The sequence below is a fragment of the Sapajus apella genome, unplaced genomic scaffold (genome assembly GCF_009761245.1).
Source record: "Sapajus apella isolate SASKATOON/1434 unplaced genomic scaffold, GSC_monkey_1.0 scaffold11, whole genome shotgun sequence".
NCBI classification, from domain to species: Eukaryota; Metazoa; Chordata; class Mammalia; order Primates; family Cebidae; genus Sapajus; species Sapajus apella.
Genome location: NW_022436951.1, coordinates 5,721,998 through 5,737,711, shown reverse-complemented (window position 1 = coordinate 5,737,711; position 15,714 = coordinate 5,721,998). Strand labels below are relative to the sequence as shown.

Genomic DNA, 15,714 nt, shown 5'->3' with positions numbered 1-15,714 from the left:
AAGGCAGGCTTGGTGGTGATGTATTACCTCAGCATTTGCTTGTCTGAAAAGGATCTTATTTCACGTTTGTTTATTAAGCTTAGTTTGGCCAGATATGAAATTCTGGGTTGGTAATTTTAAGAATGTTGAATATTGGTCCCCAATCTCTTCTGACTTGTTAGGTTTCCACTGAGAAGTGTGCTGTTAGTCTGATGCACTTGACTTTTTTTTAGGAGACCTGGCTTCTCTGGCTTCCCTTAACATTTTTCTTCTTTCACTTTGACCTTGGCAAATGTGATGACTGCGTGTTCTGGGGTTTTCTCGTGGAGTATCTTACTGGGGTTCTTTGAATTTCCTGAATTTGAATGTTGGCCTGTCTTGCTAGGTTAGGGAAATTCTCTTGGATGAAATCCTAAAGTATGTCTTCCAACTTGGTTCTGTTCTCCCCATCTCTTTCAGGTAACCCAATCAGTCATAGGTTGTCTTTTTACATACTCCTATATTTCTTGGAGGTTTTGTTAGTTCATTTTCTTCATTCTCTTTTTTCTCTCTTCTTGTCTGCCATTTTATTTCAGAAAGTTAATCTTCAAGCTCTGAGATACTTTCCTCCTCTTGGTCTATTCTGTTATTGATACCTGTGATTGCACAGTGAATTTCTTGTGCTGTGCTTTTCAGCTCTATAAGGTCAGTTTTGTTCCTCTCTAAACTGGTTATTCTGGTTATCATCAGCTTCTATAGTTTTATCATGATTCTTAGCTTCTTTACATTGGGTTTTATCCATGCTCCAGGCCAGGCGCAGTGGCTCATGCCTGTAATCCCAGCACTTTGAGAGGCCAAGATGGGCAGATCATCTGAGGTCAGGAATTAAGAGACTAGCCTGGCCAACATAGTGAAACCCCATCTCTACTAAAAATACAAAAAAGTAGTTGGACATGGTGGCACGTGCCTTTAGTCCCAGCTACTCAGAAGGCTGAGGCATGAGAATCGCTGGAACCCGGAAGGAAGAGGTTGCAGTGAGATTGCATCACTGCACTCCAGCCTGGGTGAAGAACAAGCCTCCAACTCAAAAAAAAAAAAAAAAAAAAAAAGATACCACGCCATAATTTGGATGGGCATGATGGCTCATGCCTGTAATCCCAGCACTTTGGGAAGCCAAGGTGGGCAAATCGCCTGAGGTCAGGAGCTCAAGACCAGCCTGGACAACATGGTGAAACCCCATCTCTACTAAAAAAAAAAAAAAAAAAAAAAAAAAAAAAAAAAAACAGAAAAATTAGCTGGGTGTGGTAGCATGTGCCTGTAGTTCTAGTTACTTGGGAGGCTGAGGCAGAAGAATCACTTGAACCCGGAAGGCATATGCTGCAGTGAGCCGAGACTGCGCCATTCCACTCCAGCCTGGGCAATGAGTGAAATTCCATCTATTCATGTATTATTATTACACAGTTATAACAAAAACAGCATGGAACTGGCATAAAAACACATAAACCAATGGAAAAGAATAAAGAACCTTTCAACAGGCTGGGTGCAGTGGCTCATCCCTCTAATCCAAGCATTTTGGGAGGCCAAGGCGGGCGATCACTGGAGCTCAGTTTGAGATAAGCCTGGGCAACATGAAACATTGTCTCTATGAAAACTACAAAAAACTAGCCAGGCACAGTGGCATGCACCAGTACTCCCAGCTACTTGAGGGGTTGAGGTGGGAGGATCACTTGAGTCTGGGAGGTCAAGGCTGCACTGAGCCAACATCACACCACTGCACTCCAGCATGGGTGACAAAGAGAAACCCTGTCTCCAAAAAAAAAATAAAAAAGAACTATCGATAAATCCATGCATTTACAGCCAGCTCATTTTTGGCAAAGGCATCGAGAACATACAATGGGGGAAAGATACCCTCCTCTTCAGTAAATGCTAAGAAAACTAGATATCCATTGCAGAAGAATGAAACTATACCCATAACTCTCATATATAAAAACCAAAAGATTAAAGACTTAAATAATGAGAGCTGAAACTATGAAACTAGCAGAAAAAAACCATCTGGGAAACATTTCAGGACACTGGTCTAGGCAGATTTTTTTTTTAAGTAAAACCTCAGAAGCACAGGAAACAAAAGCAAAAATTGACAAACAGAATTACATCAAACTGAAAAGCTTCTGCACAGCAAAGAAAACAATCAACAAAGTGAAGAGACAACCTAAAGAATGGGAGAAAACATTTGCAGGCTACCCATCCAACAAAGGATTAATAACTGCAATATAAAAAGAAGTCAACTTAGTAACAAAAAAGAATACTACAGAAGGAACAAAATATCTGAATGGGCATTTCACAAAAGATGACATACAAATGGCCAACAGGTATATGAAAATGCTCAACATTGCTAATCATCAGAAAAATGCAAGTGAATATCATAAGGTAACACTGCACCCCAGTTAAAATGACTATTATAAAAAAGAAATGGAAAATAAGTGCTGATGAGCAAACAGATAAAGGGGAATGCTCATAGACCTTTGGGGGGAATGCAAATTAGCAAAGCAGCTATGGAAAACAGTATGGACGTTCCTCAAATAATTAAAAATAGAACTATCACATGATCCAGCAATCCCATGGCTGGGTATATATCCAAAAGACAGAAAATCAGTGTATCAAAGAGATATCTGCACTCCCACATCTATTGCAGCTCTATTCATGACAGCTAAGATATAGAATTGATATGTGTCCATCAATGGATAAATGGATAAAGAAAATGTGGTATTAAACACAATAGTATATTGTCCAGCCACAAATGCAGCAACTGGAGGATGTTATGTTTAGTGAAATAAGCCAGACACAGGAAAGATAAATTCCGCACGTTCTCACTTGTGTGGGAGCTAAGAAATTGACCTCATGAAGATAGTGAATACAATGGCAATTATCAGAGTCTGGGAGGGGTAGTGGGAAGGGAGGAATGAAGAGAGGTTGACTAATGGGTACAAACAACACACAGTTACATAGAAGGAATAAGTTCTAGTGTTCAAATAGCACAGTAGGGTGACTACAGTTGACATTTATAGCATATTTCCAAATAGCTAGAAGAAAAGTTTGGAATGTTTCTAACACAAATAATAAATGTTTGAGGTGATGAATATCCCAATTACCCTGATTTGATTGCTACACATTGTATGCACATATCAAAAATATCACATGCACCCCATAAAAATGTTCAACTATCATGTATCAATATCCATAGAATATACAAAAAAGAAATTAACAGAAAATATTTTACATGACAATAACAAATGACAATAATGTTAGCATATAAAACTCTTTTCCAAAACAAAATTTAGTAAGGAGAGTGGCCTTGTTTTATAGTTCTACAAATCTCTTTAATATTTAGCTTAACAGAAGGCAGCTGAATTACCATACCTGCTTCTGCATTCAACTTGCTGCAATATATTATAAAATCTGGTTTCACACAGGTAGATACTTGGGGAAAAAAAGTGGGGGGGGTGGTATTTAATAGCTTTTTCATATAATAATGTGCTTTGACATACCAAACACTGATGAAGTGGTTGAAGGGTCCTGGTTCTTAGTCAATTCTCATAAAAATTATCTCTTAAAACTATGACATTGTTGGAGTGCAATACCAAAAACTAACCAGGTCTCTGTACCATGGTTCTTACAAATTAAGATAAGCGTTCTATAGACTGGAGTCATATTTTCCCTTTCTTTTCCACCCAAAGCATCCATGCCTGTTTCTTCCTCCAAGGCTTCAGGCTACAGAGCAGAAGACAGAAGATCTTTTGGCCTCCATGAAACTTGGCTTGTTTAGAAATTCAGGGATGGGTTTAGGAACAGCTCAGGATTGCAGCTCCCAGTGAAAGCACAGAGGGTGAGTGAACGCCAAATTTCCAGATGGACTTTTATTGCCCACAGACCAGAAGATTCCCAGGCGGAGGAGCCCCACGGGTCACCAGCGTGGCTGTTTTGGCCAGTGCAGCTGTTTTGGCTGGCACCCCTGCGCAGTGGTTCTCGGTACAAAATACACTGGTGCAGGTGCCCTTTTAGCTGGCAATTGGAGCCCAGGAAGTCGCCCATTTATCTGATTAAAAAGGGGACTGAAACAGGGAGCCAGGCCAGGAGATTCCTGGGCAAAAAAAGCACCATGAATCTCAGTGCTACTGTTTCAGCCCACGCAGTGAGTCGCCGCACGGGAAATCACACAGATCCCAGCGCCTTTCCAAGAGGTGACTGGAACACCTGGGAGAGTGTCGACCATTCAACTAAAAAAAAAAAAAAAAAAAAAAAAGCTAAGAGGCAGGGAACCAGGTGATCAGGCTCGGCTGGTCCCACCCCCACAAAAGAACAGCAATCAGAAACACTCTGGATTGAGAGTTTGACAGCAAGCACAGCTGAACCCAGACGGTACAGCTTTGTGGGGGAGGGGCACGACTACTGAGGCACTCCACCACTACAGAGGTAGTCCTCCATTGCTGAGGCAGCCTGCCATTGCCAAGACAACCTGCCATTACAGAGAGAGTCCGCCAATGCAGAGGTGAACCACCATTGCCAAGGCAGTTCTAACTACACCCATATACACAAGGCTGCAGGGAAGTTCACATGGCAGCTGGGCGGAGCCCACACCAGCTCAGCAAAGCCTCTGCAAGCAGACACTGACTAGGCTGCCTCCTTGATGGGCAGGGCAGCTCTGAAAAAAAAAGGCAGCAGCACAACGAGAACTCACAAATAAAGCCCTATCTGGGACAGAGCACCTGGAAAAAAAAAGGGGTTTATGAGTTCTATTGCAGCAGACCTAAACATACCTGCCCAACAGCTCTGAATGAACAACGGAGCTCACAGCTCAGCACTTGAGCTCCTATAAAGGATAGATTGTCTCCTCAAGCAGCTCCCTGACTCCCATATATCGAAAGAGTCACCTCATAAAGGAGAGATCAGACTGATATTTGGCGGGTATCCTTCTGGGACAAAAATAGCAGAAGAAGAAACTGGTAGCAACCCTTACCATTCTGCAGCTACTGCAGGTGATCCCCAGGTAAGGAGGGCCTGGAGTGGACCTCAGCAGTCCTACAGCAGAGGGGCCTGATGTTAGAAGGAAAACTAAGAAGCAGAAATAACTTAATCATTAACAAACTAGACGTCCACTCAGAGACCCAAGTCAGCAACTTCAAAGACGACAGGTGGATAAATCCACAAAGATGGGAAGAAACCAGTGCAAAAGGAGGAAAGCACCTGAAACTAGAAAGCCTCTCCTCCTACAAGGGATCACAACTCCTCACCAGCAAGGGAACAAGGCTGGATGGAGAATTAGTGTGATGAAGAGACAGAATCAAGCTTCAGAAGGTGGGTAATAAGAAACTTCTGTGAGCTAAAAGAACATATTCTAACCTAATGTGAAGAAACTAAGAACCTTGAAAAAAGATTTGATGAAATGCTAATGAGAATGGACAACTTAGAAAGGAATACAAGTCAATTGATGGAGCAGAAAAACACAACACGAGAACTTCGTGAAGCATACACAAGTTTCAATAGCTGAATGGACCAAGCAGAAGAAAGGATATCAGAGGTCAAAGATCAACTCAATGAAATAAAACAAGAAGGCAAGATTAGAGAAAAAAGGGTAAAAAGGAATGATGAAAATCTCCAAGAAATGTGGGACTACGTGAAAAGATCTAATCTATGTTTGATAGGCGTAACTGAATGTGATGAAGCGAATGAATCCAAGCTGAAAAATACTCTTCAGGATATTGTCCAGGAAAACTTCCCCAACTTAACAAGGCAGGCCAATATTCAAGTCCAGGAAATACAGAGACCACCACAAAGATATTCCTCAAGAAGAGCAAACCCAAGGAACATAAACGTCAGATTCACCAGGGTTGAAATGAAGGAGAAAATGCTAAGGGTAGCCAGAGAGAAAGGTTGGGTGACCCACAAAGTGAAGCCCATCAGACTCACAGCAGATCTCTCAGCAGAAACCCTACAAGCCAGAAGAGAGTGGGGGTCAATATTCAACATCCTTAAAGAAAAGAACTTTCAACCCAGAATTTCATATCCAGCCAAACTAAGCTTCATAAGTGAAGGAAAAATAAAATCCTTTGCAAACAAGCAAGTATTCAGAGATTTCATCACCAACAGGACTGCTTTACAAGACCTCCTGAAAGAGGCTCTACATATAGAAAGGAACAACCAGTACCAGCCACTCCAAAAACATACCAAATGGTAAAGAGCATCAACACAATGAAGAATCTGCATCAACTAACGTGCAAAACAGCCAGCTAGCATCAAAATGGCAGTATCAAATTCATACATAACAATATTAACCCTAAATGTAAATGGACTAAATGCCCAAATCAAAAGACACAGACTGGCAAATAGAATAAAATGTCAAAACCCATCGGTGTGCTGTATCCAGGAAACGCATCTCACATGCAAGGATACACAAAGGCTCAAAATAAAGGGATAGAGGAAGATTTACCAAGCAAATGGAGAGTACAAAAAAAGCAGGCGTTGCAATTCTCATCTCTGACAAAATAGACTTTAATGCAACAAAGATCAAAAGAGACAAAGAAAGACATTACATAATGGTAAAAGGATCAATGCAACAAGAAGAGCTAATGATCCTAAATATATATGCATCCAATGCAGGAGCACCCAGATACATAAGGCAAGTTCTTAATGACTTACAGAGACTTAGACTTCCACACAATAATAGTGGGAGACTTTAACACACCATTGTCAATATTAGACAGATCAACAAGACAGAAAATTAACAAGGATATCCAGGACTTGAACTCAGACCTGGACCAAGCAAACATAATAGACATTTACAGAATTCTAAACCCCAAATCCACAGAATATACATTCTTCTCAGCACCACATCACACCTACTCTAAAACAGACCACATAATTCAAAGTAAATCAATCCTCAGCAAATGCAAAAGAATGGAAATTATAACAAACAGTCTCTCAGACCACAGTGCAATCAAGTTAGAACTCAGAATTCAAAAACTAACTCAGACCCGCACAGCTTCATGGAAACTGAACAACTTGCTCTTGAATGTAGACTGGATAAACAGTGAAATGAAGGCAGAAATAAAGATGTTCTTCGAAACCAATGAGAACGAAGACACAACATACCAGAATCTCTGGGACACATTTAAAGCAGTGTCAAGAGGAAAATATATAGCAATAAATGCCCACATGAGAAGCAAGGAGACATCTAAAATTGACACCCTATCATCAAAATTGAAAGAGCTAGAGAAGCAAGATCAAAAAGACTCAAAATCTAGCAGAGGACAAGAAATAACTAAGATCAGAGCAGAACTGAAGGAGATAGGGACACAAAAAACCCTTCAAAAAATCAATAAATCCAGGAGCTGGTTTTTTAAGAGATCAACAAAATAGACCACTAGCCATATTAATAAAAAATTAAAGAGAGAATAACCAAATTGACCCAATAAAAAACGATAAAGGGGATATCACCAGATTCCACAGAAATTCAAACCATCATCAGAGATTATTACAGACAACTCTATGCACACAAACTAGTAAACCTGGAAGAAATGGATAAATTCCTGGACACTTGCATCCTCCTAAGCCTAAACCAGGAAGAAGTCAAAACCCTGAATAGACCCATAACAAGGTCTGAAGTTGAGGCAGCAATTAAGAACCTACCACCCAAAATAGCCCAGGTCCAGATGGGTTCACACCCGAATTCTGCCACACATACAAAGAGGAGCTGGTACCATTCCTTCTGAAACTATTCCAAATAATCCAAAAAGAGGGAATTCTTCCCAAATCATTTTATGAGACCAATATCATCCTGATACCAAAACCCGCCAGAGACTCACCAAGAAAAGAAAACTTCAGGCCAATATCCATGATGAACATAGATGCAAAAATCTTCAATAAAATACTGGCAAGCCAATTGTCACAGCACATCAAAAAGCTTATCCACCATGATCAAGTAGCATTCATCCCAGGGATGCAAGGCTGGTTCAACATACGGAAGTCTATAAACATAGTTCACCACATAAACAGAACCAAAGACAAAAACCACATGATTATCTCAATTGATGCAGAGAAGGCCTTTGACAAAATTCAACAGTGCTTTATGCTAAAAACCCTCAATAAACTAGGTATTGATTGAACGTATCTCAAAATAATAAAAGCTATTCATGACGAACCAACAGCCAATATAATACTGAATGGGCCAAAACTGGAAGCATTCCCTTTGAAATCTGGCTCTAGACAAGGAGGCCCTCTCTCACCACTCCTATTCAATATAGTACTGGAAGTTCTAGCCAGAGCAATCAGGCAAGAAAAAGAAATAAACGTATTCAAATAGGAAAGGAGGAAGTCAAATTGTCTCTATTTGCAGATGACATGATTGTATATCTAGAAGACCCCATCGTCCCAGCCCCAAATCTCCTGAAACTGATAAGCAACTTCAGCAAAGTCTCAGGATACAAAATCAATGTGCAAAAATCACAAGCATTCCTATACACCAATAACAGACCTAAAGAGAGCCAAATCAAGAATGAACTGCCATTCACAATTGCTACAAAGAGAATAAGATACCTAGGAATACAACTAACAAGGAACGTAAAGGACCTTTTCAAGGAGAACTACAAGTCGCTGCTCAACGAAATAAGAGAGGACACAAACAGATGGAGAAACATTCCATGTTCATGGTTAGGAAGAATCAATATAGTGAAAATGGCCATACTGCCCAATGTAATTTACAGATTCAACGCTATCCCCATCAAGCTACCAATGACCTTCTTCACAGAACTGGAAAAAAACACCTTAAACTTCATATGGAACCAAGAGGGCCCACATACCCAGGTCAATTTTAAGCAAAAAGAACAAAGCAGGAGGCATCACACTACCAGACTTCAAACTATACTACAAGGCTACAGTAATCAAAACAGCATGGTACTGGTACGAAAATAGAGATATAGACCAACGGAACAGAACAGAGGCCTCGGAGGCAACACAACATATCTACAACCATCCGATCTTTGACAAACCTGAAAAAAACAAGCAATGGGGAAAGAATTCCTTGTTTAATAAATGGTGTTGGGAAAACTGGCTAGCCATGTGCAGAAAGCAGAAAGTGGACCCCTTCCTGACACCTTACACTAAAATTAACTCCAGATGGATTACAGACTTCAACATAAGACCTAACACCATAAAACCCTAGAAGAAAATCTAGGCAAAACCATTCAGGACATAGGCGTAGGCTAGGACTTCATGACCAAAACACTGAAAGCATTGCCAACAAAAGCCAAAATAGACAAATGGGACCTAATCAAACTCCACAGCTTCTGCATGGCAAAAGAAACAGTCATTAGAGTGAATTGGCAACCAACAGAATGGGAAAAAATTTTTGCAGTTTACCCATCTGACAAAGGGCTGATACCCAGAATTTACAAAGAACTAAAACAGATTTACAAGACAAAAACAAACAAGCACATTCAAAAGTGCACAAAGGATATGAACAGACACTTTACAGAAGAAGACATACAGGAGGCCAACAAATATATGAAAAAATGCTCATCATCACTGGTCATTAGAGAAATGCAAATCAAAACTACATTGAGATACCATCTCACGCCAGTTAGAATCGCGATCATTAAAAAATCTGGAGACAACAGATGCTGGAGAGGATGTAGAGAAATAGGAACATTTTTATACTGTTGGTGGGAGTGTAAATTAGTTCAACCATTGTGGAAGACAGTGTGGTGATTCCTCAAGGACCTAGAAATAGAAATTCCATTTGACCCAGCAATCCCATTACTGGGTATATATCCAAAGGATTATAAATCGTTCAACTGTAAAGACACAAGCACACGAATGTTCATTGCAGCACAGTTTACAATGGCAAAGACCTGGAACCAACCCAAATGCCCATCGATGATAGACTGGACAGGGAAAATGTGGCACATATACACCATGGAATATTATGCAGCCAACAAAAACGATGAGTTTGTGTCCTTTGTAGGGACATATATGAACCTGGAAACCATCATTCTCAGCAAACTGACACAAGAGCAGAAAATCAAACATTGCATGTTGTCATTCACAGGCGGGTGTTGAACAGTGAGAACACATGGACACAGGGAGGGGAGCACCACACACTGGGGTCTGTTGGGGGGAAATAGGGGAGGGACAGTGGCGGGTGGGGAATTGGGGAGAGATAGCATGGGGAGAAATGCCAGATATAGGTGATGGGGAGGAAGGCAGCAAATCACACTGCCACGTGTGTACCTATGCAACAATCTTGCATGTTCTTCACATGTACCCCAAAACCTAAAATGCAATAAAAAAAAAAAGAAATTCATGGTTGGTAAGGGTGGTTGGTTTTCCTTTTCACTCCTAAGCCAAACCTTGCCTACGTGTTTTAAAATAGGGTTCATAATTGAGTTCTTAGGTGAGACTGTGATTTTCTACTCAATGAAAAGATAAATTTTTTTCCTATCAGCTTCATCTCTATATGGTTGTTTCTCCAAACTCAGAGGGTAATAAAGGAGGAGGCAAGATAGAGGGTTTTTATTGAAAGTAGGTTATGCAAACTTGGCTTGAAAGGTACTTATCATTTTAAAAACTGCCTAATGATGCATCAAATACAAAAACATTTAATACATCTATAATCAAACAACCTTTTCCCCATGAAGGCAAAGTTATTGAGAAGTGTTTATTTTTCCTCTTGAAATGACTAATCCAGGTAGTAATATGACAGCAGGTGGTAAATTCACGTTACTTCTTTCATTGCTTCTGTCCCATACTTTCACAACCACATTACTGAGGTGCTGGCCTGTCCATGGAAACAGGATAATATCCATGTCTTACAGGTCCAGAGCCCAGGGAGCAGACAGGCTCTGGTCCTCCACGCTGGCCACCATGTCTTCGATGGCGTTCCAGTCCAGCTTGCTGAGGATGCTGCCAGTGCTCTCAGACACACTGTCCATGCCACCCACCCCAAAAGGATGCTCCAGCTCTTCCTCTTCAGTTGGAGACAAGTCCTATTGAATTGAAAAGATAGTCAGTTGTGGTCCTAGACCCTAAAAACAAACAAAAAACGTGGAATGTGAACTAAGCTTTCCAAAAATTCTAGAGTTGCTCATTCATCAAAGGGCTGAAGGAAATGTGCCAGGAAATAGGGCTGTTGTTGCCCAGCATATCCAGATGGACAGTAGCTGAACATCATTTCACACAATAAGATGCTGGCACCAGATCTGAAGACAGGGCAGAATGGATGTTGATACATGTAGTACGATTATATGTTCTTACATTTGGTCATTTTTTCTTAAAAAATACAGTCACAGAGAATTCTGAAAGATAAATGCTGGAAGTACTAAGCCAAAGGGGAAGATGCTTTGCATCACGATTTCAAACTGACCTAACAACTTTTCAGTATCTCCACATCCTACAAAAAACAAACAAAACAAAAACAAAACAAAACAAACTGAAGAACATAGAGCAATCACTACACAAACAAAATCTAGAACAATGCTTACTTGTAGAAGGGTATTGTGACTCTCATGAAGAATCTTATGGATTTCTGAAGGTATTGTCCAGGGACTCACCACAGTCTCCTCTCTCTCATACTCTACACACACCTGCTTGGTTTGAGGTGCAAGCCCAGCACTTCGATGTTTTTTTATATGCTGCAGACTATGACATGGAGCATGAGAGCCTTTTAAGGGATAAGAACAAAGTATACATTGGGATTGATGGATTCATTCATTCATTTGTTAACTGTGACTTTTATCATTAGAGCCAAAGTAGTCACATTGTAAACAATTTTAAATCACAAGGTCTGGATATGGTTCACTTCAGGGTTATAACAATTGCTGTCCTGTCAGTATACGAGATGGAAACTGAATTACAGCCTTCTTTTGATTTGAAAAATATTAGCAATTAATATCTAAGACAAGATTATCCTAGGAGGAGAGGCCGCAGATATAACAGAACTGTAGAGAAGTCTTAACATCAAAGTTGGGTGAACTGTGAGACCTGGGCCTTCCCTGTCTTTTATGGAAAGTCTGTGAAACCTTCTTAGAAGCAATGTTTTGGGCATCTTCACCCAGGCTTAAGGCTTGCAATCTGCCTTTGGGCAAAGGCATCACAGTGAGTGTAGTGACAACACATTATGACCCTCTTCCTTCTTACTGCATATATCAGTATTTGTTGAAAAGAAACTTCCATTCCAGTTAATGCCCACAGGCAGCTTAGTAAACCCACAAACCAATAAGGTTTCTCTGCACAAAGCCCTAGAGGAGCCTGCCTCACCTAACACAATGTTCCAAAGCCAGTATTACAGCATGTTCTACCCCTCAAGATGACTTCATAAACACCCAAGACATGGGTAAGATGGGGAGTAAACACAGATCCCCAACAAGCAGTCATGTGGCTACCTAAAGAGGGGAGAAGAGGTATGGCAGTGCTGAAGTTTGGGCCCTCTTTGTCTTTTGTAACTCTACCAACCTTATGCACTTGAAGCTGAGGACATCTCTAAGAAGTAAAGACCCTAAAACAATCACAGCACACATTTTGGCATTTAGTATGGGCTAAGCACTTTTACATTCAGTCCCTTGAACTTACCAGACACTCATACCTGGTCTTCGGATTTTCTAATACACCTATGCTCTCCCTAGCTAACTTCATTTAGTTTCAGGGCTTTAACTATCAGCTACATGTTGACAACTCTCTAAAACCTTTACTTCCAGTCTCATAAAGCTAACTGTCCCTTCTTAAAATCTTTGCTTGGATGTGCAATCAACATCTGAACTTTAACATGTCCAAAACCACACTATTAATTATTAATTTTTACCTCTAAACTGCCCCATCCAGGAAATGCTCAGGTTAAAATCCAGTAGTTTATCCTTCTTTTCTTTTTTTTTTTTTGAGATGGAGTCTTGCTCTGTTGCCCAGGCTGGAGTGCAGTGTCGTGATCTCAGCTCTGCAACTTCCGCCTCTCGGGTTTCAAGCGACTCTCCTGTAGCTGGGACTACAGGTGTGCACCACCATGCCTGGCTAAATTTTTGTATTTTTTAGTAGAGATGGGGTTTCACCATATTAGCCAGGCTGGTCTCGAAATCCTGACCTCGTGATCCACCCACCTCAGACTCCCACAAAGTACTGGGATTACAGGTGTGAGCCACCACTCCCAGCCAAATGTATTTTATATACATATATACATATTTTGAGACAGAGTCTCACTCTGTCGCCAGGCTGGAGTGCAATGGCGTGATCTTGGCTCACTGCCACCTCCACCTCCGGGTTTAAGCAATTCTCCTGCCTCAGCCTCCTGTGTAGCTGGGACTACAGCATGAACTACCATGCCCAGCTAATTTTTTATATTTTTAGTAGAGACGGAGTTTCACCATGTTGGCCAGAATGGTCTCAAACTCCCCACCTCATGATCTGCCCACCTTGGCTTCCCAAAGTGTTGGGATTACAGGCCTGAGCCACCACGCCCAGCCTAACTTTCCTTTCTTTAAGTTGAAGGAAGAATAATACTTAGAGGGTGCTTTAAGATCATTTTCATATCTATAAGTAAAATATGAATAGATGTATTAATTTGGATATCCAAGGTGGCAGCTTTCCACAAGCTTCTTCCTGATTTAGTGCCAAAGGGAAGGGGGTAGTGGTATAGAGAGCTTAGGGATTTTTCTTTTGACTAGCCCCAAGAGTCTGAAAATGAAACAAAGCTAACATCACGTTACACCTGCCACTGTAACATCCAATGTGAGAGCTGTGGTCTAGTTGAAAGATTTGACACTTTTTCTGCTTCTTAAAGACATCACAGAGTATTTTGAAATGACACTGAAAGTTCCATGTTAAAATAATTATTTCAGTAAATAAGGAACACAATTTGAAAAACCTTATAAAGGAAAAAAAATCCAAGAGCAGATGACAGGAATATATTATGTGAACAAACACTGTGATAAAAAAGAAAACAGCCGTTAAAACAGAAAAAGTGAGACTGAAAGAGAAACCAATGAGTGGTTAAGCAACATAACCACGTAGTAGGCTTCCTCTTCAAAGTTGATGGGAATGAGTGGAGGTGGGGCACTGGAGTTATTCCTTCAACTATTCACAATATGACTAGAGATCAGCAAAGACTACAAACATCAACTAATCCCAACCATGTCTTGGCTACAATTAATTTGGTATCTAGACATCAACACTCTTGTTTTTTGAAGCGAACATAACTATTGCCATCTAGAAAGAATGACAAAATCAAACCACAACCTAGTCTGCTAAAATTACAGTTAAGAGTCTTAAATTTTAGGATAAATCTTCACCTGTGGGGTATTACAAACCTTGACAGGCCATCACTGGCTTTCTCTTACCTTGCTTTACCTAGAGATGGCTTTGAAATTTCCTTCCTTTCAGACCATAATGCATTTTTCTAGGGTTTGTCTGAGATATCCCATTGGAGATAAACAATACAATATGAGAAAAGTTGTGTGAAACTGAGCACGCATAAGGCTTTTCAAGATAAGGTGTCCTGTCCCTCTGGACAGTGAAACCTTTCTAAAGCAAAAGGTAAGGAAAAGATCAAAAAGATACCCCACAGCAGAAAGTAGTTTGCCAAGTACACTGGCTTCCCTCAGAACTCTTTCTCTAGGACAGTGGGCACTGCCACTCAGTTTCTTTATAACGTAACTCCAAACAGTGTCTACAGAGTCTAGCCTGAGAAATCTGAAACTGGATGATAAAACTAAACCTATTACCACCATCATTCCCAAAAGAAAATCCTGCTTCTTTTCTTGCTCTACTTGTGTCAATTTGTGGGCCACAGTCTAGCTAAGCACTTAAGCTAGAAACTTGGAGTCATACACATTTCTTACTTTCAGAGGCATAGATACCATTGAACAATGAAACAAATACCTACAGCTTTCTATGGGCAAGGCCTCATACTAGAGTATAATGACTTCAAGAACACAAAACCCTGGATCTCTGGGGCTTTCAAAAACAAAACAATATAAGGGTACATGTAATTTCAACTATTTTTAGAGGCAACATCATATTTTGGGGGCATTTTATCTGTTGAATTAGACATCGCTAGGTATCGCTATTGAGTAAACAGAAAACATTTCATAATGGACAAAAAGGAAAGACTTTGAAAGAGAGAAAGAAAAGCTAGCCTAGGACTTAGAAGCTGATGTGGTTTGGCTGTCTCCCCACCCAAATATCATCTTGAATTGTAGCTCCCATAATTTCCATGCACTGTGAGGAAAGACCAGGTGGGAGGTAATTGAATCATGGGGGCAGTTACACTCATGCTGCTGTTCTTGTGATAGTGAGTGAGTTCTCATGAGATCTGATGATTTTATAAAGGGAGTTCCCCTGAATACACTCCCTTGCCTGCTGCCATGTAAGATGTGCCTTTGGTTCTCCTTTGCCTTTCACCATGATTGTGAGGCCTCCTCAGCCATGTGGAACTGTGAGTCCATTAAATCTCTTTCCTTTCAAATTACCCAGTCTCAGGTATGTCTTTATTAGCAGTGTGAAAACAGACTAATACACAGGCACAGGAAATGATGCTTTGAGGATTCAAACTGATCCAAATGACTAGAAGCTTGGGTTTTAAGGAAAAATACATGGGAGAAAGAGTAGAAAAAGCACCAAACAGATCTTCTAGAAAATATAGCCATTAATATTAAAAAGTTGATAGAAAAGTTTAAAAAACAGATTAGACACAGGTGAAAAGAGATGGGGTAAACTGAATGA

At 40.5% G+C, this 15,714-nt stretch overlaps 1 protein-coding gene across 4 annotated transcripts in view; it reads right to left on the bottom strand.

The window, feature by feature from the left end:
* Window positions 1-10,498: 10,498 nt before the first annotated feature.
* The window catches only part of CPLANE1 (ciliogenesis and planar polarity effector 1), a 162,439-nt gene continuing 157,223 nt past the window's right edge, over window positions 10,499-15,714 (bottom strand). For all 4 annotated transcript variants that reach the window (XM_032278933.1, XM_032278934.1, XM_032278935.1 and 1 more), the window contains 2 exons: window positions 11,490-11,668; window positions 10,499-10,994 (listed from right to left, as the gene is read on the bottom strand). In XM_032278933.1, the coding sequence (XP_032134824.1) occupies window positions 10,818-10,994; window positions 11,490-11,668 (356 nt within the window). In that variant the 3' untranslated portion in view covers window positions 10,499-10,817. The remainder of the gene's footprint in view (window positions 10,995-11,489; window positions 11,669-15,714) is intronic.